Source organism: Rhinatrema bivittatum, chromosome 1 (assembly GCF_901001135.1).
Source record: "Rhinatrema bivittatum chromosome 1, aRhiBiv1.1, whole genome shotgun sequence".
Classification (NCBI taxonomy): domain Eukaryota; kingdom Metazoa; phylum Chordata; class Amphibia; order Gymnophiona; family Rhinatrematidae; genus Rhinatrema; species Rhinatrema bivittatum.
Genome location: NC_042615.1, coordinates 743,825,038 through 743,852,470, shown reverse-complemented (window position 1 = coordinate 743,852,470; position 27,433 = coordinate 743,825,038). Strand labels below are relative to the sequence as shown.

The 27,433-nt window shown below is 45.3% G+C and overlaps 1 protein-coding gene across 1 annotated transcript in view; it reads left to right on the top strand.

Moving 5' to 3' along the window:
* C7 (complement C7) overlaps nt 1–27,433 on the top strand; it is a 131,078-nt gene that overhangs the window by 94,893 nt on the left and 8,752 nt on the right. The window contains 3 exon segments of the mRNA XM_029578140.1: nt 10,656–10,847; nt 13,072–13,168; nt 23,575–23,759. Coding sequence (XP_029434000.1) covers nt 10,656–10,847; nt 13,072–13,168; nt 23,575–23,759 — 474 coding nt within the window.

Here is a 27,433-nt window from a genome sequence, read left to right as displayed (position 1 = left end):
CCTGGGTAAAAAAATGGGGAAGAAGAGGAAATCAAAGAACTGGACTTCTTCCCCACTGCCTTTATCATCTCTGAGAGTTGGGCTGATGGATGACCACGTACTATATCTGGGTGAGTCATCCATGAGGGACAGCTCCGGGGTTAATTCACCCTCGGGGATTTCATTGAGCCTGGGCCCAGCAGCCACCCCTTCAACCTGCATCTTGCAGATGGACAATGGGACAGTTTCTGGTTGTTAATGGAGGGGTAATCTCCCCCTCCAGCACTAACCCACAGCTAATAGCTGAAGGGGGAAGGCTGGAGAGGGGAGGAATTGTATATTAACTAATGCTGCCATATGGAGGTTAAAGATAGTAACTCTCTGTTACCTATTCCCTCTATTATCCCAGATTTGTCTGATATGTTTGAAGGGGAGTAGAGCCAGAGTTCAGTTTCTTTAAAAGATGTTTGGAAATTGCTTGCTAAAGTTAATAAGAAAGTGACCAGTTCTATTTCCCAATGCATAACTTTTCTGTTCAGGGCTTGTGCTAAAATAGAAGAGCAGGATTCAAGATTAAGGAATGTAGAGGGACTATGTTTCTAAAATTAATGTTCAATTACTCCCACTACAGGGAGTAGTGACTACATCATTTATACAAGGATAAATTATTCATTTATAATCAAATATCGATAGCATATAGAAAATGAAATGAGGTCTAATAATTTACGCTTGCTAAATTTTCCTCCCATACTAGAATATTGTCCCCCGAGGGAAATCTTAAGAAATACTTGATAGAGATATTGTCCTATGAGGAGGACAAGATTCCAACTATCTAAAAAATCTACTATATTCCTATGAGGAAAAAAATAGTAAATCAAGAAGGGGGGGGATGGATGTTTTGGAAAGTCCTGGTAATACAACTTTCCTTGAGGATTCTCTTGATAATATTCCTACCAGAGCCACCTTGCTTGTATCGTTTTCGTTAAAGTATGATCAAGAAGAAGTATTTCGTAAATATTTTCAGAGTAAGCAATTGATTTTTTGTGGACAGAAAGTCCAAATTTTCCCCGATGTTTCTAGAGCTACACAAGCTCGTAGGAAACTTTTCCTAGCGTACAAGCAAAGGGCTCTGGATTTAGGTGCCAGTTATTTTTTAAAATATCCTTGCAAATGTTTACTTATGCATAATAATAACAAGTTTGTTTTTTTTGATCCTCTACACTTAGAACAATTTATTAGGGATAAAACTAGCACTTAGTATGCAAGGTTGCTATGAAGCTTATTAAGACTGCATAAGGGAAAAAAAGATGTAGCTGCTACAGATGCTCTCCTTCTTTCCTCTAGGTGTGGACTGTATTAATATAAATGTGGATAACAAGTTGGTTTTTTGTTTGTATTATGATTATTTCTTTAAATACCTTGATTATTTCATTGTATGCAATGTTATAAATTCAATAAATATTAAATATATAAAAAAAAAAAAGAACAAAGTGGAACCATTCAAAGAAGAGTGCCCATTGGGCTTGTCGAGGATTCAAGAGTTGAGCTTCCTTAAGGTGCTCAAGATTCTTATGGTCGGTGAAGATGGTAAACTTGTGTTGCGCCCCTTCCAACCAGGGGCGCCACTCTTGGAGTGCCAGCTTGACGGCGAGAAGTTCTCGGTCACCAACGGTATAACGCTGCTCTGTAGGGGAGAACTTGTGTCAGTAGAATGAACAAGGTATCAATTTACACTAGGGAGAGAACTGGCTTAAGATGGCTCCTGCCCCAATTGCAGAGTTGTCGGCTTTAACAACGAATGGACATCTATGGTCTGGATGCTGAAGACAAGGATTGGAACAGAAAGCTTCTTTGAGCGTCTGAAAGGCAGCTTGTGCTTTGGGGGTGCCAACGATGCTGTGGGTAGCATAGAGGCCGATAGGCCCACGGGTTTAGCCAGAGCTGTATCTTATAGCTGGGAATGAAGCTCTTCCACCGAAGAGGCTAACCATTTCAAAGCTTGGTGATGTTCTTTGACTGTGGCGGCCAAACCTGGTAGGGCCCTGGAGGCATGAGTCTATAGCCTTGACAACCTGTTGCACTCGGGGGTGGACCCTTGTCCTGGAGCAGTGGAGAACGGCTCCTGATAGGGACCAGTAAGCACCTGCCCCAGGGGGCAGAGCACTGGAGGAAACAGAGGCTTGGATGAGCTTCACCACTGGAAGCCCGCGGTCCCCCCGGGTGGAGCCTGTAGGGACCTGGGCTTCTTGGACTTAGGTGGGCCTCGCAGGGTTTCCTGGAGATGGTAGTAGACAGGTGTGCCACAGACAGCAAGGGAGCACGGTCCAGACTCGAGACTGTTTTTATTTATTTAAAATCTTTCTATACCGTCATTAAGATCGATACCATCACAACGGTTTACCGTAAGGCACAAAATGTTGTTAAATGTCTTAAATTATATCAATTAAACAGGTGCCATAATGGTTTGGTAAAATAGTTTTATAATAAATATTATTTGGTAAATGTGATAAATCATGTCCAATTCTAACTGTATCAGTTTTTAATACAAGAATAGCTTTATAATTGTAACTTATCCTTTAGTGGTGAACGAAAAGTAAAAATAAAATATACACATATTGAATACGGTGAGGTGTGGGATGTTCTGCTGTCTGCACCCTACACTTCCCTGTGTTCTATTCTTCCTTCTCTTTGTGATAAGCTTGTTTAAAGAGCCATGATTTAAAACTTTTTTCTAAAGGTTTTGATGTCTCTTTGTAATCTTATCTCTAAAGGCATGGTGTTCCATAGTATAGGTCCTGCTAAGAATAGTGCCCTTTCTCTTACTTGGGTTAGTCTTGCTGTTTTGACTGAAGGAATAGTTAGGAGTGCTTTGTTGGCTGATCTCAGGTTTCTGTGAGGGACGTGTACGCAAAGGGCTGTGTTTAGCCATTCTGCTTTTTCGTTATGTATTAATTTATGTATGGTGCATAGTGTTTTGTACTGTATTCTTTGCTCAATGGGCAACCAGTGTAATTCAGCTAGGGTTTCGGTGATGTGGTCTCTTTTACTTTTACTGGTCAGAATTCTTGCAGCAGTGTTTTGTAGTATTTGGAGTGGTCTTACTATGGTGTATGGTAAACCTAGTAGTAGGGCGTTACAATAATCAGTGCTTGCAAAAATTAAAGCTTGTAACACTGATCGAAAGTTAGTGGTTGTTAGTAATGGTTTAAGTCTTCTGAGAATCATGAGTTTGGCGTATCCTTCCTTTACTTTTAAATATATATGTTGTTTCAAGCTTAGTTCTGTATCAATTATCACTCCGAGGTTCCGTACTTTCTCTGCTAATTCTATTTTTCGGTTGTTTATGAGTGTGATTTGGCTTTGAATGACCTCTATATTTTTACGTTCTAAATGTAGGTGTTCTGTTTTCTCTATATTAATAACTAATTCCATTTGGTTTAGTAGCTGTTTGATTATATCGAGATACATGTTAGTTATGTTTAATGTTTTTTCAATTGTGTCATCGATGGGTAGTAATAATTGAATATCGTTAGTGTATATGTAATGTGTGATGCCCAGACAAGGTCAGATGGAGCAAGGAGGACCAGAACAACGTAGGCAATGACAAGGCAAGGGACAGAGCCAGAATCAGGAGACGTGGTCAGTCAGGCAGAGGTCAGAATCCAAAGGTTAGTCCGAGGAGTGGTCAACAAGGCAGAGTTCAGAATCTGAGGGTCAGTCCGAGGAGTAGTCAGCAAGGCAGAGGTCAGGTTCTGGAGGTCAGATGAGGTCACAAGACAGGCAGAGGTCAGGATGCAGGCAGCAGACAGGAAGGTCAAGGAACAGGCCGAGGTCAGTACCAGAGAGACAGTCCGAGGGTACTATCTGGGAGACGAACAGACAGATGCAGGAACAGAGGGATGCAGGAACAGTAGGATGCAGGAACAAGGTGGGAACAGTAGTATTCTGGAACGAGACTGGAACAAGGCTGGAACGAGACTGGAACAAGGCTTAGAACGCAGTAACAATCTAGCACACAATACAATGCCGACCCGATTGCCAAGGCAAGGAAGTGCAGGCAGGAACTTCCTTAAGTAGTTCCTTCAATCAGGGTGTGCCACGGAGTTAGGACCCGCCCCTGGCCCTACAAGAGGCTGGGTGGTCCGCGTGTGTGCACGTAGGGGCGAGGTCAACGCCATGGGAGACGCCAAAACTCCGGCATGAGGCCTGGTGCACAGTGGAAGGCCCGGCGACCGCCGCCGCAGGACGCCGAGGCCTGGAGGAGCTCTTGGCTGCCGCTGGGGAGGCCGACCCAGGACCTACAGAGGAGCCAGAGAGGTGAGTAGGCCCGTGCGTGGACGGGGCGCGCAACACAATTGCAGGAACAAGATGTGAAGATTAAATCTGTGGAAAAAGATATCAAGGATCTTAATACTTCTCTAGTTAAGGAGAGTTTTTGTCCTTAATCGGCACTTGGAATCTCTGGAAATTACTCTAGACATTTGAACATGCGTATTCTTAATTTTCCTAAAATCATCGGAGAGCCGCCATTGTTGACTTTAAGGAAATATTTCCTGTATATCTTACGATGTGAGGATAACAACAAAGAATAGATGCCCAGGGCACTTTTAATTAATCACATACATCTCACCAATTAAAGATTTGGAAAAAAGACCCTTGGGCATCTATTCTTTGTTGTTATCCTCACGGCGATGTTTGATTGCCTACCTTGCTGTTTTCTGGGCCTATCTTTTGATGTGAACCAGATGCTGTCCCTTTGGTGAATAAGATCTCCTTTTTACTTTTTCGCAGTGTTCCACTAAGTCAGGCACCAAACTTTACCCCTGAATCGTTTAATGTGACAAATTACCTTGAGAACTCTGCTCTTGAGATATTAGAAAGGGTGTTGGTAACTTTCATCAATGAAACTAATCTAAGAAAAGTAATGAATTTGTACTTTAGGAATATAAATTCTCTTTTTCATTGGTAATGTGTTAGATTATTTCCAGATTTATCAAGATATACTCCAGAGGAGAAGAATTTTCCTCTCTTTCAGATAAACCACCGTATCTATAGGAGTCCCATTTACATTAAGATATCCCTGTAAGTGTGCTGTAAAGTTCAACAATGATTGTTTCATTTTTTATTTTTTTTTTTATTTCGGGTTTTTATATACCGGCATTCGAGAACGCAGTCCCATCATGCTGGTTCACATAAAACAGGGGTGCATCGTAAACATAAACTAAAAACAATGGTGCGGAAAATGCAGTTACATATAACAGGGAGATTGGAACTTGGCGGAGAAAGAAGAGAAAGGACAGATTATTCATTCAAACATGTAGACAATAATGGAGATGGTTAATCATGGTGTAGTTGGAGATAAGGATTGGCGAGGATGAGATAAATCAGTTTGAGTCTGGGAATGCTTGTATGAATATCCATGTCTTTAGTCTTTTTTTGAAGGTTGAGATGCATGTTTCCAGTCTGATGTTAGAGGGGATAGAGTTCCATAACGGTGGAATGGCTGTAGAGAATGCCCGATCTCTTAGCGTGATGTGTCTGGTGGATTTGGGCGGTGGTACCGTAGCGATCCTTTGTATGCATCTCTTGTCGGTCTTGACGAGTTATGTAGTTGGAGAGGGATCTGTAGGTCAATGGGAGCCAGTAGATGGATATTTTTGTATGTGGTAAGAATGGCCTTGTATATTATTCTAAAGTGTATGGGTAACCAATGGAGGTTCTTTAAGATGGGGGTTATGTGATCCCTTCTCCTGGAGTTTGTCAGTATTCGTGCAGCTGCATTTTGTACCATCTGCAGTGGTTTGGTGTAAGAGGCAGGAAGACCAAGTAGGATGGCGTTACAATAGTCCAGTTTTGAAAAAATCTTTTTTCTTTCTGACTAGCTCCAGTCTTTTCTGGATTCCAAATTGTTAGCATCTTCCCCAGCTCCCAATGAGGGTGTGTAATGGCCTGGATTTGTTGTGTGCAGTGGGCATGTTATGCTATTTTCTTACTGGGTTTTTTTTTCTCTGTTTAAACTTTCTTAATATTTTCTGTTCCCCCTCTTTTTGGTTATTGATGAGTGGTTTTGGAAATGAGAGAAAAATGTTTCTTCTACTGCTCAGTTTTTGTTTGTTTCAGTGAATCTATTTCCATATGTTGCTGTTTACATTTTGTATTGTAAATGAAATCTGATAAATAAAAGTTAAAAAAAATTAGAGGGAACATTGGACCTGAGTAATATTTATATACAATCATAAACAGAAAGCAAAAGAAATAACTAGGCTTTGACCCAGAATGTCATGTGTGTTCAGTGAACCTCTAGCATGTGGGCAAGGGGAGCATCCTGGTCAGTGTCTGTCAGTTGTGATAATGAATTGACGGGATCTAGGATGACCAGTTAAAGACCCAGTTCAGCATGACACACTTTATTTTTCCCTACCCACACTTTTTTAGCAATAGTTGGACAATAACAAAGAAACTTTCATTTCAGGAACGATTTATATCTGCGAATGTCTCAGTAACGCTGTGCTTATATATAAGAAGAATCATTTTTTAATTTATATTCCACCTTTCGTGATACTTAAAAGGAGATTACATTCAGGTATTCTAGGTATTTCCCTTTCCCTACAGGGATTACAATCTAAGGGTTCATTCATTAAGTTGCATTATGCCATTTACCATGCAATAAACACGGAAAATGGCCTAACACAGGAATTATGCTAGGTATTTCAAATATCTCGTGTTAATCTGGCCCCAGCACCACACATTTATTTAAATGAGTGGATTAGCATGATAATCAGTTCATAAATACCCTAAATGATGACGCGGCTTTCTGAAAAAATCAAATAACGAGGCTTACTGAAAAAATTGCAAGCTGCATTATTTGATTTAAAGCTAGCTACAGCTCAAGAGTTGCAGCTAACTTTCCCCGGGAGCACTGGGACATTAACGTACGTCCTGATGCTCCCATAGCCCTGTCTCAGAGGGGCCTAAGTAAGCTCCCCTCCTGAAAGTAGTCAACAACCCCAGGGTTCTCCATTGACTCCTCCCATCACATTTTAATATATTCTGCAGCTGGAACTCATTCCGTACTATCTCACTATCAGAAAATGTTCCACAGTGTTTTGTCCTGGACTCTCTTCTCTCTTCCCTTTAAACTTGTTCCTTTGGTGCTCTGATCTCCTACCATGGCTTTTAGTATTATCTTTATGCTCCAATTTACCTTTCTGCATCAGAACTTACACCCAGATTCCAGTCCCAAAATCTCAGTCTGCTTCTCTGACATTGCCACCTGGCTGTCCTAGCTGCCATCTTAAACTTAACATGGCCAAGTCAGAAATTCTTATCTTCCCGCCTAAACCTATGTCTCCCATTTCACCTTTTTTTATCTTCTTGGATAACACTGCTATCTTCCCAGTCTCTTAAGTTTACAAACTTGGGATTTTTTTTTATTTTCTTTCCCCCTTCTGTACACATTCAAATCTCTGTTAAAATATGGCTCCAACATGGACATTTTATAATTGCATCAGGAACATGGAGCTCAAAGTTACTTCTCAGAACTGGACCTAACATATATTTTAGATTCCTTCTTTACAGCAATGTTCAAAAAAAGGTTAAGGCGAGGGTGTATCCCACCTGAATCTCTTATTACCCTTATTACCACAGCAGTTTTGTTATCTGTGGGACTGTTGGCAGTTTGTCAGCCATGTGCTCCATTACTGGGGTTGATATAGGAGTGGCTGAGCCAGCATTTACTGGTGAATTATTTGGGGTCATGCGCCATTAGTTTCTCTCCCTTTCTTAATGGCAGCTACAAGTATTGCGGTCCCGACCGCCCCTCTCATGTTCGGGGTCAGGCCCGCTTACCGTCTCGTCAGCTCTTTCAGGAATCCGCTTGAATCCAGGCTCGACAGGGTCCCCGCCTGAGGAGTTCCCACGAGGAAGACGCCATTACAGGCCTACCCTTGCCTGGCCTTGTGCGCGCGTGAGGAGGGTTCTCTTAAGCGCACAGCACCCGGAAGCTCGGCTGCGCCTCCCCTGCTGATGTCACGCCCTGCTCCAGATTTAACCAGCGTCCAGTCCCCCACTAGACGCCTTGCAACGAGGTTTCCTGCTGACTAGTTGCTTCCTGTTCCTGTCCTTGCTTGCTGACTCTCGTTGTCTCCTGGTTCCTGATCCCGGTTTGCCTAACGGACTTCTCGCTAGCCTGCTGCCTGCCTTGACCCCGGTTTGCCTAACGGACTTCTCGCTAGCCTGCTGCCTGCCTTGATCCCGGTTTGCCTAACGGACTTCTCGCTAGCCTGCTGCCTGCCTTGATCCCGTTTTGCCTAACGGACTTCTTGCTAGCCTGCAGCCTGCCTCGATCCTGGTTTGCCTAACGGACTTCTCGCTAGCCTGCAGCCTGCCTTGATCCCGGTTGCCTAACGGACTTCTCTGCTAGCCAGTCACCTGCCTTGCCTCCGGTTTGCCACGGACTCCTGTGCCAGCCTGTCGCCACTCCTGATCCCGGGTTGCCTCGCGGCCTTCTCTGCTAACGCGCCGCCTGCTGTGGCTCTGGTCTGCTTCGCGGCCTAGCCTCCTACCCGCTGTCGGTTCAGACCCCGCCATCTTCTGTGACCTGCCTGCCAGCCAGCCCTCTGCCTCCTCCATCGGCAGCCATCTCTGAACTTTCTGACCTCTCTTCAGACCACCCTCGGACGTACCCTCTCTGGACTATCTTGAACTGCTCTAGTCCCCAGGGCCTGGGTCCCTACGGGCCCCTCCCGGGGAGATTCCAGGCTCCGGGTATCCTTGCCAAGCACTGACTCCGCCTCCCGGCCTGCTCTGTGTAGTACCTGCAGGCCGGCCCAAGGGTCCACTTCTTGCCTTACCACTGCCCAGTCATAACAACAAGGGGAACTTTGCTGTGGAATCCAAATCTGCACAGCAGTTCTGTGAGTGCTGGTCCCCAACAAGAGAGATGATGGAAATCAAGAGGAAGCTGCTTGTTAAGGTTTTCCAGCATGCCCTACCTCTAGTTTACCTATAGAACAATACTTTAAATGAAACAGCAGTCTTATTGATTTGATTTCTCATCTTTTGCAATGCTTCCTACCCCCTAAAAAAGCATAGCATTGTGCTTGCAATTCTGATCTGACAGATTCTAATCCTTGCTTGCCTAGACATATGTGAGGCTGACTCACTAATCACTGTCTGCTCTTCTGTCTAAACAATTCAGCCTATTCTTATACTCTCATGTTTCTCAGAATTAGTGAAAAATCTTTGGGGCCAATGCAATATCAGGCGCTGAGCTCAGCACGCCGCTAAATGCACAGTTGGACATGCGTTTTAGATGTGCTACACATTCACCCAATGCAATATCGGGATTAATGCATCCAAAATGCAAGTCCATACTGGCGCGTTGCTAATAGTGCTCATCACATGCAAATGCCATGTTGATAAGGCTAGTAGCTAATACCCTCGATCTACAAAAAATATGTGCACCTGACATGCACATGTTAATGCTCAAAATGAATGCCAGCCCAGAGCTGGTGTTAAGTTTGAGGCACCCCAAGCCATGCTGAGAAGAGCAAAAAATACAGTTTTTTTTGTGGTTCCTCCTACTTAATATTGTGCTATAATAAGCAGGAGGAAACACAGAAAGCTGCGACAAGAAACAAACAAAAAAAACTTGATAGCAATCAGGTTAGGAAAAGGGAAGCTCAATTTCCGAGCGTCTATTTTCCTTACCTGTGGCTGTACGCTCAATGGCATGGATATGCTAGGGATGTGCAAATTATTCATTATGCATCCCTTTAAGCTCACCAGCTCATTAGAATATTAGATCGAGCATCCAAGAGAGGAGATGTGCGCGTGTTCAAAAAACATGCGTCCAGGTTGGATGCACGTTTCTTTTTGCGCGCATGTTATTAGCATCGACCCCTTTATTTTAATCATTTTTTCATTTCTAAGTATGGTCGTCCTGTGCACTTCTCCAGTTTTTCCAGTTTGCAGCCTACCTCTCTTTATGCATTGTGGAATGTAAGCTTTCACTGGCTACATAACAAGAATGAGGAGCAAAGTCCAGGGATGTTATGGATGCCCTTGGCGGAAACAGAGAAGGAAGCAAGGCATCCCTGGAGTTTAGTGGGACTGGCCTCAAAAAAAAGAAAAGTGTTAAAGATTACAAATGAAAGTAAAAATATTAACTAGGAAACAAATTTCTATGGTTGCAGTATTAATGGTTTAAACATGCTAATAATTGTGGTGCTAATATGAAATGAGGGACTGGTGAACCAAAAATTGCATTATTTTAAATAATTGAACAATTCATGAAAACGCCTCCAGCGTGTGTGCCCTTTGCTCATCTATGAGGGTTAACACTTGTATCATAAAGAGTGGTAGTCTAATTGTTATGTGGTTCATCGCTTTTCTAGATAATTGTGGTGCAGCACAAAATATGACCCACATTGTTGAGGAATGCCCTCTGACTAAACTGAAGTGAGGGCATCAGGAATTCCATTTAAGCCAACGATGAAAGCAATTGCTTGGTTCTGTGACTGTGCGCATGCTAAATACAACAACAGTGATAATAATAATCGCAAACTGTTAAATAATTAGTTGCGTGATTTAGTGAAGGTGTGACCAATGTTGCTTTCCAAATAATTTTCGGTAATTGCACCTTTTAATGGTGTTATTTTCACCCAATTTCTCAGGAATAGCATGCACCTTCCCTGCCCTGCAGGCTAATGTGAGAGGGGCTCCTTGGAATTCTTCCTATCAGATTGGTGAGAAGGTGACTCTGTCTTGTCCGGCAGGCATGCGCCTGGAGGGTGCGGCCATCATTCTGTGTGAAAGCAGCCTCAAGTGGTCTCCTGATGTGAAAGAGATCCAGTGCAAAAGTGAATGTATGTAGTTACTCATTTACATACTGTACTAATGCAGGGACCACTCCTCTTAAACTGTTTAATATTCTTAGATCCGTGAAATTCTACCAGAATTAAATTCTATAAGGTAAGCTATTACTTTCTATAACAAAGAAAACCATCATTTTGATCCTAGTTTTAAAGTTATAATAATAATTTTTGGATTTTTAGCCCACATTTCCAAGTGATGCTCAAGGCAGCTTACAGCATTATTTGAATTCAGATACAATAAGCCCTCCCCAAAAGAGCTTACAGCATTTTGGAGATAAAATGAATTGCATAAGATGACATTGCAGTGGGTGAAGTAGGATTTGAACCCTGGTTTCCCTGGGTCTCAGCCTATTGCATCAATCATTAGTCCACATCTTCTCTCTGAAAAATGGTTAGGGCTGAACCTAGAAGGGAAACCAAGAGTCATGGCCAATGCAATAATAAGCCTTTCTGTCAAGCTTGCAGTCCCGAGGGCACACTGCGAGTTCATCTGCAAAGGGAAAATGAAACCTTTTTCCCTTTTGAAAAGCCCACTGGAATGCACAACATGAATATGCAGCACCCGTTTATGTTATGCCTGCAGGGGACAGTATGCACAGAGATTTAAAAATGCAATCTCTATGTGTGCTTTCCTTCCCCTGTCCTGGCCCTGTACCTGTTCCTTTCTTTGTGTGGGCAATATTAAAAACACATTTTTACATGGGCTAACGCAGGTTTACTTGATTAAAAACATCTGATTATTTCCCCCAATGATCTGAATGCCCTTTCATTGAAAATAGTTACTGCAGAGAGTCACAATCCTTAGGATGATTCCTTCAAGAGCTGGCATCATCAGACAGTGAAATGGCATAATCTAATGATGTCAGCTGCTGAAAGCATCATCCTGATGCTGTTTACTGCACAAAAACTGAATGGGGTAGATTTTTAAAAAGTACGCTGGATTTTATAAGATACACACGTAGCCGCGTGTATCTTATAAAATCCGGGGTCGGCGCGCGCAAGGGGGTGCACATATGTGCAACTTGCGCGCGCCGAGCCCAGCGAGCACTGCCTGTTCCCTCCAAGGCCGCTCCAATTTCGGAGCGGCCTTGGAGGGAACTTTCCTTCGCCCTCCCCCCACCTTCCCCTCCCTTCCCCTACCTAACCCACCCCCCCGGCCCCTATCTAAACCCCCCCTTACCTTTGTTGGCAGATTTACGCCTGCTAAAAGCAGATGTAAATCTGTGCGCGCCAGCAGGCTGCTGGCGCGCCATCACCCGACCCAGGGGCTGGTCCGGAGGCCTCGACCACGCCCCCGGGTCGGCGCCACGCCCCCGGGCCCGCCCCCGAAACACCACGGCACGCCCCCCAAACGTCGTTTCGGGAACGCCCCCGACACGCCCCCTCCCCACCCCTTTGACAAAGCCCCGGGACTTACGCGCGTCCCGGGGCTCTGCGCGCGCCGGTAGCCTATGGAAAATAGGCTACCGGCGCGCAGGGCTTTTAAAATCCGCTCCAATGTGTACAAAAAAGTAATTTAAGCATTAAACTAGAAAGATGTGACTTACAAGTCACAGAATAGCTTAATTTACCTAAGTAAAGTGAAGATTTCGGTTTTGCCAAATGACTTCTATTCCCAGAGACCTGCTTTAATGGCATAGTAGGCAAGGGAGGAAAGGAACTCGATATATGGTTGAATGGTTCAGACTTCAGATATGCCTTTTTACTTTTTGATAGGGAGAGATAACATATAGTAGTGCTCACACACCTGAGCAACGACAAGATATTCTATTGGCATGGACATCGGGTTTCATTGTTCACCCTTGCCTTTAGCTTAGCTTGAATAATTGTCCCATGGAATTCATCCTCTGGCCCTCATCGTTTTGTCACCATCTGCGCAGAAATGGCAAGGAGCAGCTGATCCTGAAATCCATTGCTTTCTTCAGCATATAGTGTTTGCTACTTCTCCCCTCCTGCCTCCTACTTTTAGGTATCTGGCATGGTTACGATGTATGATAACTACACTTGTGCAATTAGACCTTTGGTAAATGATAACACAGTCCATTTCAATCTAATATCATTCATATGCCAGTTAAAACTGGCAAAAATGTATTAATTTTTATTTTTAGTGGAAAATTGTTTCTATTAACACTTTAGTAATCAAGCTCCCTTTCTGTCACTCTTTGTTTACTTAGTAGGTATGCATTCTGTCTTATACTCCTTTCATTTTCCGTAGCACCAACAGAAGTACCAAAACCAGCAGGACCCACCTGTCAGCCATGGGAGAAGCTTCAGCAGTCAAAGTGTACTTGTAAAATGCCTTACGAGTGCGGGTAATTTGAGTTTTCCATCCTGGGTGCAGCTTTGGTTTGAAAATAATTAGATTTCAGGCATCCAGGCCAGGGCAGATTTAAAGGTCATTTGTATCAGTGAAAGCTACTGTGCTCTGTTTATTCTACAAGTCGCCAGGCTGCTGTTCATCACTTTACAGGAATTGTGACGTCAGGGCTGTCAGGCAGGCATTAACCGTGTTGGGATGTGATTTATACCAAACCTAAATGAGGAGAATCAGTGTCAGCTCTGCTAGATCTGTAAAATATCAAAGAAACATATCATTGCTTAAAAATATGGGCTGAGGTGCATTCAGAGCTGCAGATGCCCTCCAGCATGAATGACCAAAGCTTTGAGCCCATGAAATGAAGCAGATGTTATTTGGACAGGCTGGTCTGGAGGTACATGACTGATTCACAATAAACCTAATCTCCAGTCTGAACAACTGTTTGAAGTTGCTGCAAGAGCTGTCAGTTGCATATTGGTGGAAAGGAAACTCTAGGTTATATATATATCCACTCAAATTGATTTGAACATTTTAAATTTGTTTTATTTAATTAAGGGATTTCATTTAAAAAAATGGTTGGGGAATGAAACAAAAATAGAAGTAGCAAGCTAATTTGTCCAGCGATGTGCTGGAAATGGTTGGTGGAAGCTCCCGGGGTGCCCTGTTAAATTATTTTATGAAAATAAAAAGGCTTTCACTGAATGGTGCAGAGCTGGTGAGAACCCATTGATAAGAAATTAGTAGCACATCACTGGATTTGTCTGGCAGGCAATTTTCTTTTCATGCTGGATTGAGATTCTACCAGGATAACGGTGCAAGAATAGCATCCCTCAGTGCTCCACCAATAACTCAATCCTAATTTGAAGAAACGAAAGGCAGAGAAGAGAGGAGAGAATATCCAGACTCATTAACTCCTTGTTCTTGAGGGAGAGTGGCAAAAATAATTATTCTAGTTGTGATAGTATAATATGTTTACTGATTTGGGCACTGTCAGCAGGAACTGGATCAAAACTATAAATGCATTTCCCACGAGTTACTGGCTACAACTAATGCTTTTCTGCTAAAAGGAAATACAATAGATGGCAAACATGTTACTTGTGACATAATCAAATATTGTATTTTAATCTATGATGGTTTAAATATGTTGTTGGCCACTGAAAAGTAATAAAAATCTTATCAGATCCATAGGTCTACATTCAAAAGCATTTAGATGGATAACTCTGAAGTTAGCCAGCTAAATGAAGATATGGGCACTTATCTGGCTAAATTCTAGCTGGATAATAAGTTAGCAGACTAGAATTTAGCCAGACAAGTTAGAGGCATTCCAGAGGCATAACTAGGAGGACTTACAGTATATACTCATGTATAAGTCATTTTCATGGATAAGTCAAGGTTATTTTTTGGGCCTAGAAAGTAAGAAATTTCTGTGACCCATGGATAAGTCAAGGGTAATGTTGTCTTTCGCGGCCGCAGCCGCCCGCGGCCAAGACCCCCTACCTGACTCAGCATTGGGGCCACCGTGACAGCATCAGAGTAGCGGGGCCGTTCGTCTCCCGCACCCCGACAAAGCTTTCTGCGCTGGCTCACGGCGGGGGAGGCACCCCAGGCCTCCCCTCGTGGCATTGGGCCGCTCTGCACAGACTCCCGGATCCAAAATGGCCACCTTGCCCTTAGGTGCGAAGCCGTGCCTCCTCTCTAGATTTAAAGGGCCCTCATCGTCCTAATTGCCTGCACCTGCTCCTAATGGGCTAGGCCAGGGGAAGTATAAAGGGAGACATCCTCCGCTCACTCTTTGACTTGGCAACATCGTTGTTCGAGTCTGCTTGCTTCGGTGAGTCTTCTGGTGCTTCGGATTCTTGATTCCTGGTTCCTGCTTCTTCTCAGTGATTCCTCTGTGTGTGACTTCGGACTGGCAAGCAGTGATTTCTCGGTGTGTGACTTCGGACTGGCAAGTGGTGATCCCTCGGCGTGTGACCTTGGACTGGTAAGCGACGACCCTCTGGTACTCGACCTCAGACTTCTTCCGGACCATCGTCTCCAAGGGCCCATCTGTCCCAGCAGCCCGGGTCCCTACGGGCTCCTCCCGGGGGGCCCGCAGACTTCCAGTGGTGAAGATCCAGTCAGCCCTTGCACCGACCTCACAACTCCTCGACCTCTCAAAGGTCCATCTAAGTCCCAGCGGCCCGGGTCCCTACGGGCTCCTCCCAGGGGGACCACGGGCTTCCAGTGGCGAAGACCCAGTTAGTTTCTCTGACGTCACGACTCTTCGTTCTCTCAACGGCCGTCTCAGTCTTCAGTGCTGAGGGTCAGCCAGTTCCATCCTCTGTTCCACCTCGCCATCCGATGGGGGAACCTAAGGACCCACCTCCTAAGTTAATATCATCCTCCCGTCGGTCCAAGGGTTCACAAGCGGGATCATAACAGATTGCCAAGTCCATGAACCCAGTGGAGGCGGCTGCCCGCCAGGCCATCCCTGGAATGGCCCAACATATGATGGACCAGCAAAAGACCCTTGATGCCCTTGTCTCAGCGGTGGAGGGCCTGAAGCAGCGCTTCGAAGTATTGGGGCCCATGAACCCCACCGTGCCATCCCCGTCCATGGCTTCTGGGGGCCGTTCAATAATCCGCCTGCCTACACTGCCACGTTTTTCTGGGGAACCTCGGGCCTGCAGGGGTTTCATTAACCAGTGCAATATGCACTTTCACCTGCAGCCGAACCTCTTTCCCGATGACGCTACCAAGACCACCTTCATTCTCTCTCTCTTCAAAGGGAAGGCCCTGGAATGGGCTTCCCCCCAGTGGGAATGGGATGACCCTGTCCTGAGTAATTTGAGAGAGTTCTGGGAGCTCTTCTGGATGAGTTTCGGTGATCCCACTCAGGAGGTTTCCGCTGGGCCCAAACTTCTCCAACTGCGCCAGAGTTCAAGGATGCTGGCCGAGTTTGTCATTGAATTCCGGACCCTTTCTTCAGAGCTCGGCTGGGGCCCTGACTGCCTATGAAACATCTTCCTACAGGGACTCAGCCCCAGAATCAAGGACGAGCTCGTGGGCTGGGAGCTACCTAGGTCCTTGAACACCCTCATTGACCTGGCAGGGCGTATTGATAGGCTCCATCAAGAACGCCGCCAAGAGGCCCAGATGACCACGAAAGCCTCGACTCCTTCAAGACGCCCTTGACGCTCGCCTTCTCCCAAAGGTGAATCAGGAGTCCCCCGGACACCGGCCGAAGAGCCCATGCAATTGGGCCGTGGGAAACTCTTTACACAAGAGCGCCGACGGCGAATTAGAGAAGGACTTTACTTCTACTGCGGCACGGTGGACCATCAAGTAGCCACATGCCTGGCGCGGCCGGGAAACTCCCGGGCCTAGGACCTGAAGGAGGTCTCTTCCTGGGCCTAACATCACCTGCACCTCCACTAACCCTACCAGTCGCACTGACATCCGCGGACGGTGAGTTTCATACGTTAGCCCTGGTAGACTCAGGGGCCGGGGGCAACTTTATTATGAAGAGTCTAGTGGAGCACTTGAAAATCCCCCAGGTCCGTGCCCCGGCTCCATTGGTCATCTCGTCTATCCAAGCCAAGCCCCTCCCGGGGCGAGTGACACACCTCACGGAACCTGTCCAACTGAGGGTTGGACTTCTTCACCTCGAGCGGATGTCCTTCCACATCCTGGAACACTCCATACACCCCGTCGTTCTGGGACTTCCTTGGCTCCAAAAACATTGTCCCAAGTTTGACTGGAGACCCTTACAGTTAACCCAATGGGGGCCAAATTGTCACGACAATTGCCTCCAATCGGTAGCTCCAGTTCAATGTTAAACCGCTCTCGCCAGTCTCCAAGGCTTGCTGGCCTCCTATGCTGCGTACTAGGACGTCTTTTCCAAGCGGAAGGCCAAGATACTCCCGCCTCATCGACCATTTGACTGTGCCATTAACCTCCTTCCTGGCACAGAACCTCCTCGGGGCCGTACCTATGCCCTTTCACCCTCGGAGACTCAATCCATGTCCCAGTACATCAAAGAAAACCTGGAGAGGGGCTTCATCCGCAAGTCAACATCCCCGGCGGGGGCCGGTTTCTTCTTCGTTGCTAAGAAGGATGGAACCCTTCGTCCTTGCATCGACTACCAGAGCCTGAATGCCCTATCAAGGACCGGTACCCCTTGCCCCTAATCTCCGAGCTTTTTGATTGTCTGCAAGGTGCGAAAATCTTTCCCTCCTTGATGCGGATCAGATTATACGCCCCCCAGAGATTCAACTTGGTAGACGAATGGAAAACGGCCTTCAACACCCGAGACGGCCATTATGAGTACCTGGTGATGCCATTCGGGCTCTGCAATGCCCTGGCGGAGTTTCAAAACACCATGAATGAAATACTCCAAGACCTGTTATATCGTTGTGTGGTCGTGTACCTCGACGACATCTTGATCTTCTCTGATTCCCTCACCGCTCACCGTCAGCATGTCGTTCAGGTACTTCAACGCCTAAGAGAAAATAGACTTTATGCCAAGCTCGAAAAATGTCTTCGAGTGGGAGTCTCTCCCTTTCTTGGGGTATATTCTCTCCAGTGAGGGTTTCCGCATGGACCCCCAGAAACTCAAAGCCATTCGGGAATGGCCGCAACCATCCAGACTGAAACCACTCCAACGGTTTTTGGGTTTCGCCAATTACTACCGCTCATTTATCTCCCATTACGCATCCATTGTCACACTCCTGACGGCCTTAACCTGAAAAGGCGCGGACCCCAAGAACTGGCCTCCTGGAGCGGTAGCCGCCTTCCTCCACCTTAAAGAGGTGTTCCTTCACCAGCCATGCCTTCACCATCCTGACCCGCAACAGCCATTCGTCATTGAGGTGGACACATCCTCAGAAGGTGTAGGGGCCGTCCTGAGCCAGACCTCGGACCGACACAAGCTACACCCATGTGCCTTCCTCTCTCGCCAGTTCTCCCCGGCAGAGCGAAACTACGCCATTGGTGATAAAGAGCTCCTGGCCATTAAAGTGGCCTTAGAGGAATGGCGTCCTTGGTTGGAGGGGGCCCAACATCCGTTCACGGTCTACACGGTCCACAAAAATCTTGAGTACCTGCATCGGGCACAGTGACTCAATCCTCGACAGGCACGATGGGCATTATTCTTCACCCGCTTCAATTTTGTTCTACGTTATAGGCCGATTGTCAAGAATCTTAAGGCCGACGCCTTGTCCCGCATCTTCGAGACTACAGAAACTCTGGACGATCCTCAGTTTATCATTGAGCCATCACGCGTCCTGTTATCAGCCAGCACGACTATCCCTCCTGGGAAGACTCTTGTTCCACCGCACCTGCGGAAACAAGTTTTGGTGTGGGCTTACGACTCCCGTTGCTCAGGTCATCCAGGACAACATCAGACCTTACAGACCCTTCGCCATTACTATTGGTGGCCCAAGGTCAACAAGGATGTCCGATCCTATGTGGAATCCTGCCAGTCATGTGCCCATCATAAAAGGATTCCAGGTTCGTCCCCAGGCTTGCTCCAGCCCCTGCCTGTGCCCACTGAACCCTGGACCCATCTCTTGACAGACTTCGTGGTCGATCTACCCTTGTCCGGTGGCAACACTGTCATCTGGGTAGTCGCTGACCGATTCAATAAGATGGCACATTTCATACCACTCCCAGGGTTACCTTCTGCACCCCAGTTGGCCCAACTTTTTGTCCAGCACATTTTTAAACTGCGTGGCTTATCCAAAAGCATTCTCTCGGACCGAGGACCCCAATTTACCGCAAGATTCTGGAGATCCCTTTGTCAGAAATTTGATGTCACCTTAGATTACACCTCTGCTTACCATCCTCAAACCAATGGTCTAGCGGAGAGGATAAATCAAACTCTCAAGCAATTCCTTCGCATCTATGTGAACGATAAACAGGACGACTGGGCAAGTCTACTCCCATGGACCGAGTTCACCCTTAACTCGCACACTTCCACTGCCATCGGATCTTCTCCCTTCCAGTTGGTTTATGGGAAGCAACCCCGGCCGCCTCTGCTGGTTCCCATTTCCGTCACGTCTCTGGTGGCCCAACTCTCTGCGGAGGAGCTCCATCACCTTTGGATCTCCACTCTTGCTCAAAGCCAGCCAGAAAGCAAAGAAATATGCTGACCGTCGACAGAGACCATGTCCTCCCCTGAGACCCGGCCAGAAGGTTTGGCTGAGCACGCAATTCATCCGGCTGAAATTACCCTCCGCATGACTGGCCCCGCGCTTCATTGGACCATTTCCCATCCTCCGTCGGGTGGGTGCCGTGTCCTATCAGTTTCGGCTGCAACCATCGCCTCCCTTTTGAAGCCCTTGGTGCTGTCTTGGCCTTCCAGCACGCCTCCAGCACCCCAACCCATCGCCTCTGAAGACAACATCATCTACCAGGTCCAAGAGATGCTGGACATTCGGAAGCATAGGAAAAGATGGGAGTATCTACTAGCCTGGGAGGGGTTCAGCCCCGAAGAAAACTCATGGGAACCGATGGCCAACATCCTTGATCGGAACCTTCTTGCTCTGTTCCATCGGGACCATCCGTCCAAACCCAAGCCTCCTGGGAGTCCCCCTAAAGGGGGAGTACTGTTGTGTTTCGCAGCCACGGCCGCCCGCGGCCACGACCCCCTTCCTGACTCAGTGTCGGGGCCACTGTGGCAGCACCAGAGTAGCAGGGCCGTTCGCCTCCCGCACCCAGACGAAGCTTCCTGCGCTGGCTCACAGCGGGGGAGGCACCCCAGGCCTCCCCTCATGGCGTCGGGCCACTCTGCACAAACTCCCAGATCCAAAATGGCCGTCCTGCCCTTAGGCGTGAGGCCGCACCTCCTCTCTAGATTTAAAGGGCCCTCGTCCTCCTAATTGCCTGCACCTGCTTTTAATGGGCTAGGCCAGGGGAAGTATAAAGGGAGACTTCCTCCGTTCACTCTTCGACTTGGCAACATCGTTGTTCGAGTCTGCTTGCTTCGGTGAGTCTTCTGGTGCTTCGGGTTCTTGATTCCTGGTTCCTGTTTTTTCTCGGTGATTCCTCGGTGTGTGATTTCGGACTGGCAAGCGGTGATTTCTCGGTGTGTGACTTCAGACTGGCAAGTGGTGATCCCTCAGTGTGTGACCTCGGACTGGTAAGCAACGACCCTCTGGTACTCGACCTCAGACTTCTTCCGGACCATCGTCTCCAAGGGCCCATCTAAGTCCCAGAGGCCCAAGTCCCTAAGGGCTCCTCCCTGGGGGACTGCGGGCTTCCAGTGGTGAAGATCCAGTCGGCCCTTGCACTGACCTCACGGCTCCTCGACCTCTCAAAGGTCCACCTAAATCCCAGCGGCCCGGGTCCCTATGGGATCCTCCCGGGGGGACCGCGGGCTTCCAGTGGCGAAGACCCAGTTGGCTTCTTCGACGTCACGACTCTTCGTTCTCTCAACGGCCGTCTCAGTCTTCAGTGCTGAGGGTCAGCCAGTTCCATCCTCTGTTCCGCCTCGCCACCCGACAGGGGAACCTAAGGACCCACCTCCTAAGGTAATACCATCCTCCCATTGGTCCAAGTGTTCACAAGCCTGATCATACAGGTAAAACCTAGGGGGCTTATGAAATGAAGGTAAAATCATACTAAGAAACATAACTTAGCTTTTATTTATTAAAAGAAGAATAAAGAGTCTCATAAGAAACATCCTTTAACAACTTAAGAAAATCTCTTTTATTTAGTTATTAAATGAAGAATAAAGTGCCTCATTGTAATCCTTCGAAGTCCAATTCTTCATCGGCGAAATGTCTGAATAAATTGTGGAACTGTTCTTTGGCGATGTCATCAGTGTATATGTTGTCTTCACTATCTTCATCTGTTGAATTATTATCTGATGCTGATTCATCTTTGTCTTCATAGATGGCGTCATCTTCTGATCCATCCTTAGCATTCTAATGCCACATTTTAGGAATGACTTCTTAACCATTTCTTGTGGAATTGACGCCCAGGCATCCTTTACCTATTTTGCTACCAAATCAACGTCTGGTTTCTTCAGGTTCCCTCCTTTCATTAACTTTGCTTGACCAGAACACATCCTTTGTTGCCCCATATGCCACAATTGGTCCTTGAAAGGCTTGTTGAGGTAGACATCTAATGGCTGGAACATTGATGTCAGAGCTCCTGGAATCACTGCTAACTTTCTCTGCATCATCCTTCACATTCTCTATTATATGTGTGCAGAATATATCCAACACCAATAGTGATGGTCGTTTTCTTAGCCCTGCGTCTGGTCACCTACCCCACACATTGCACAGCCACCATTTCATTCCCTCCTCATTCACCAGTCTTTAGGATGAAACCGAATAGTTACACCTGCTGGAATTTTTAGATTCTTGGGCATTGGTTTTGTCTTGAATATTACGACCGGGTGCAGTTTTGTGCCATCTGCCAGGCAAAATAGAACCACCATGAAATGGGTCTTTTCAGGACCAAATACTTTTACAAGTACGGTCTTTTCACTAATGCCAGCTACAGTATGATTGTCAGGCATATCCAATAAGCAAAGCGGAAGCCGATCCAGTTGGCTGTACAGCAGTAAAAACAAAGAGAATCAGTAGTTGGAAACACCCTTTATTTGGTGATGCCCGACTCTGGCTGAGTTTCGCTCTTTCTCATAGAGCTGCCTCAGGGGCAATCAATAGGACCAGGGCTGATGTCAGCAAGCAAATGTCACAAAAACATGTGATCATATCAATCTCCTGTAACAAACATAAATTAAATTATGTTTGTAGCTGTCAATAGCAGTCCAACGGGAGTCCGAAGTAAACACCGTCAAGCAAACAGCATTCAATGAATAATGAATTTGTGGAATGAACAGATCTTTTCATCAAGCTCTTTAGGCAGTTTCTGTGAAATTTTATGTGCTGACAAAGGCACAATCCATATCGGTTCATGAACTACAAACACCAACTAGACAATGCTGTGAATTCTTTCAGGCCTTTTGTCACTGAATATTTTTCTTCTTTTGCCATTTGAAGTCACAATGTAGCCATGCTGTCTGCTTAACGTTACCCAGTCCTTCAAATCCTTTTCCATTCCATTCCATTAAAAGGCACAATTTTGGAATATAAGGCTTTGACTTTGGCATTTCTAGCAGCTTTTCCAAATTTTTCTCCAATCTCTAACATCAAATTCTCTTGCAGCTACACCATTATTGGCCTCCTTTGCACATTCAATAAACTTCAGTTTCAGCGATGCGGTGTAAGATGCTCTGTTTTTCTTCTCAGAGCTCATTTTCCTTAGGGTAAGAAGTCATTATTCTAATGGCTATCCTTGCTGTTAGAATCCTTCCCTCCCTCCCCCATGGCTTTCTCTGCTGTTAGAATCATTCGTTCACTCACTCACCCTCCTGATCCCTTAAAGTACTTATCAGGATGGCAATGACACTTGCAGTTGTTAAGGCACATCCTCCTTCCTCCCCCACGGTGTGCCAGTATGGCAGTAGGACAGCTTCTCCACCTACAACTCCTTCGGATCCCTTAACTCAACTGCTCACTGCTGCTATGAGGATGATGATGAACTTGCGGTCACTCAGGCACATCCTCCCTCCTCCCTCCTGGAGTCCCAGTGGTGCGCTTTGAATCACGTGCGACAATCAGACCCTTGGGAGAAGGGAGGACATGCCTGAGCAACCTTAAGTCCTATCGTTGTTCTGATTGCAGTGAGCAGGTGAGTTAAGGGATCGGGAGGGGGGTGTGGGGGAGAAGGTGTCCAAATGCCACCCTGGGACACCAAGTGGGAGGAGGAAGGATGTACTTTAGCAGCTGCAAGTGTTGTCGTCATCCTGATTGCAGTGGGTGAGTTAAGGGATCGAGAGGGGGAGTGTGTGAATGATTTAATCATGCATCTTGAATTACCGGTATTAATGTGGATTGACCCATGGATAAGGTGACCTCAATTTTAAGGATCGATTTTTGGACTAAAATATTTTGACTTATAGACGAGTATATACGGTAGGTTAGCCGGATAAGTTATTTAGCTAACTCCAATATTCAGAGTTAGCTCATGTGGCTGTCCTAAAATAAACGTATCTGGCTAACTTTAAGATAGCTGGATATATTCAGCACAATGGCTGCACCGTGAATATATAAGCTAAGTCAGCTGGATAAACTTATCTGGCTAACTAGGCGAGCCGCACAGCAGCTGAATATGGCCTCTCAGTGCTTTTGTCACCCACTACATAGGACAAGCAGTTTTGCCAAAACAATAGTACTTGGATAAATGTATAACCAGAGAAACTGTGTATTATTATACAAACGCGCTATTCAGGGAATCCCACTGTGCATGATATACAAAGCAATGAATGAAGTACATAACTGTGACACTCAAAGGAAACACCCCCCAATATCTAGCTTAATTGAATTTTTATGTTTTTCTTTGTAGATCTTCTCTAGACATCTGTGCCGTAGATGCTAAGAATAATAAAAATGTAGCTCTTACTGTTTGTAAGATGCATGCTCTAGAGTGTCTTGGCAGAAAATATACTCTGACAGACCAGGATACCTGTACAATACCTGCTGTAGCAGAACACTCATGTGATGGATGCCACTTGTGGGAAAAATGTGATGGTAAGCTATTAATTACATTTAAAATCAATACGAAATGTAGTAAGTCATAAACACTAAGCAAAATCTGTACTGTGGTATATTTTTTTTATTTTTTTTTATTTTTTTTATGAAGTGCTTATTTCATCTAAGTCTTTTCCCATAGGCAAACAGGCCCATGCAATACAGTATGCTCAGCCTAGCACACAGCTTGACGCGCAATTGGATGTGCGTTTTGGAAACGCTAGAATAAGTCCCAGTCCAATAATGGGATTAGCGCATCCAAAACGTGCATCCAAAAAAGTGTGTAGCTAATAGCACTCATCACATGTAAATGAGGCTATTAGCTATTACCCTGTGATGCAAGGAGGCGTGCTAAGCAAGAGACTGCCTAGCACGTCTCCTACTACTGCGAGAAATTTAACGCCTGCTCAAAGGCAGGTGTTAAACTTCATTCGGCTGGCCTGACCAAAGCTCCCCCACCCCCCAAGATCTGGCTCGAAGAACCAAACAGTCCGGGTCAGACCAGGCCGTCCTCTACCTGAAATGGCCATTATGAAGTCCATGTCGTAAAACAGCCCTTTCCAGACCCCAAAATCCTTCTCTTGGCCAGGAACGCCTACCGGAGACCCTCCCCTGGCAGGGCTGTTTCTGATTGGCCCTTTTCACTGAAACCTTGTCAATGAAAGGATCAATCCCCTTTCAGTACAGCCTTCTGGAAGGGGATTGGTCCTTTCACTGACATGTGACAGTGAATGGACCAATCGGTAGTAAGTGAAGGAGGGAATAAATTAAGATCAAGTGCTCGACACATCAGGCCAGACCTGGGCGGGGAAGCAAAGCTTTGGTCAGGTGAACCACTGGTGCTGGTCTGGGTGCTCAACATGGTTGTGGGCACAAGCCATGTCTCCTGGGTGCCTGATGTTTTTGAGCACTAGGAAAGCAAAATTTGTCCCTAGCGCGTCCTTTTTACTGCACCAGCTCATTTAAATTTTACATCAGGGGCCCAGGATTGGTGGCTGTGTGCACGTTAGGAAAACAGGCGCTCAATAATGAGCACCCATTTTACTATGTGGGATACTGCATCAACCTCAAAGAAGGGTAGAAATGCCTTAGTGAATCAGGCCCTAAATATTTTGGTAACTGGATTTAAACTTTGATGTGACCTGTTTTGATCTCATTTTACAGTGCAGAAGTCATCCATCATAAATGTATTTGGGAGTCAAGTATTTTACAGCATTATGAAATATTCTCCAACTTTTTGGCCTTAAGTTTACAGTAAAATTCAATATCAAAACAGTACCCATACCCTTCTCTATCTCAGGCAACCAAACATATCTTTTAGATGAGAGGTTCCCTAATCTGTTCTGGGGGACCCCCAGCCAGTCAGGTGTTCAGGATATCCACATGGAGGGAATGCATGCAACCTCCAGGATAGGTTTGGGAACCACTACTTTAGATCATTTGGGTCATTAGGTATAGCACGGACCAATTCTTTTGCAATTTCCAACTTTTATCCAGCTTCCACCTCCCCAGATGGCACCAATCAAAGATCATTAGATGAGCTCCTTCCAAAATTAAATCTTAATTCCTTTGCTTTCACCCATAGTACCCATTCATACCACAATATACCCATGCCATCCAGTCTAAAAGGAGCATTTCAGTAATGTCCTTAAATGAAATCAGTCCTTTTTGTAGAACTATGCCATTCTTTCACAAAAACATTGCTGATTTAATCTGTTGTTTTTAGCTCACAACTAGTCCTTTTGATGCTTAAATCATTGGTACTATTTAAAGTATTCAGTAAACTTTTAAAAATGTTTTTATTTTCCCTGGGAATTTCAGGGACCAATATTCAACGTTATGATCCTGTATATCCCTGTATTTGGCGCTACCTAGCCAGATAAGTTCTAGCTGGATATGTTAGATCTGTTCTATGGCAGGTCTAGCTTATTGGATTAACTTAACTAGATAAGTCCGAATATCAGTAATATCTTAAATCAATAAGTAGCCCTACCCTGATCCGCCTATTGCCTGCCCCATGATATCTGGCTATTTACTTAGATGGCTTAATACTTAACCAGCTAAATGGTGACCACTGAGCATAGCCAGATATTCAGCGGCTGTCACTTAGCCAGATAAGTAGTGCTGAATATCGGCTTCCCAGTGTTTATATTAACCAATACATCAGCAGAAAATCATTTGAAAAAAAACCTGACTCCTTTTTTCCCCAGTGATTTTCTCCTGTTTTTCTTGGTTGTAATAAACACCGATAAATTCTTGGGGAAAATAAATAAAATCTGCAAATGAAGGTCCCTAGACATGGCTGTTCAGCCAAGCCTTCCCCACTACAAACTCCATTGCCTGATCTAGAATTGTACACCACACATCTCTGTAAACAAAACTCTCCAAATTTTTCATGCATAATATCCATTAAAGAGAGGTTGGCCCCTTGCCCCCTCTTCGGTATATAGTATTTATTCTATTTTATTTCATTTTATTTATATATTTATTGCTTCGTTCACCCCTTCTTTATTTTCCTACTCCAAGTTAAGGCTTCCTTGTTATAATGTAACTGTATGCTCCGTATCTCTTGTTGATTGGTTAATTGTATATTCTGCTTAGTTCATTGTAAACCGAATTGATTTGATTTGTATCAAGAAAGTCGGTATATAAAAGCCTTAATAAATAAAATAAATAAATATAAAACCCAATGACCTTTGGTGGGTCACAAAATAAGTAATGCAACAGAATAGGACCTTCTCCCTCCAACACCTCCCTTGTTTTTTTCTTCTTCATTGCCACCTACCCTGCCCTTTCTCTCACCTTGATCTCTCTTGCAATGATGGTTCTCAGCTAATTGCGTCTCACTGACACAGTGACAGAGAGAATCCATTCAACTTCTTCTTTTCCAGGCACCAAACCAGTGACTGAAGCATGGGTTCAGTTCCTTTCATCTAGAAAATATCTTTTGCTGCTGCTTCTTTTGATTTCCTGTAGCCCTGGCAAGATTTCCCTCTATCCTACACTGCAGTGTACCTCCACATTCATAGCATATGCTTGTGAAGAGAGCATCTGAGCTAGTCGCACCAGAGGGGCCGGTTAAAGCAAGGGTGCTGTGAGACAAAGGTCCTTTGTCATCCTTAGGATCCTTCCTAGCAACTATATGTATTGAAATCAGGAGTGCAACAAGAGGAGAGTACTTTTATGTAGTCCTCTGGCACACTTGCTTTTCTGCTTTAGAAGATGAAAGGTAGAATATCACTCATAAAAGGAAGCATCTACAGTGCATGTCTTATCTGTGGCCTCTATGAATTTTCCATCCAAACTGCAAGATTTCCTAAAAAAGCCCCTGTTGTGAGCACTACATTTTCATCTCCATCTAGTACCACTGACAATGGAATTCTTATTCATCCCCTTGGACAATTTTAGGAGAGTCCCTAAAGAACATCTATAAATCTGGAACTTACAGGGAAAAATCAAGGTTTTCTCACATGCCACATCCATGATGCTCAGAGAAGAAGGTTATGAGACATGAAGATGTCAAATACTTCAAATACTACATGAGCAGATGAGTAGTGAGAATGTGAAGAGGAATCAGCTGAAAATGTGAAATGATCTGCTACAAGTCTTTTTTTGTTACCTAGATGCTTTAGATAATGTATTTGCAAGTACAGAGCCTGGAGAAGATATTTAGC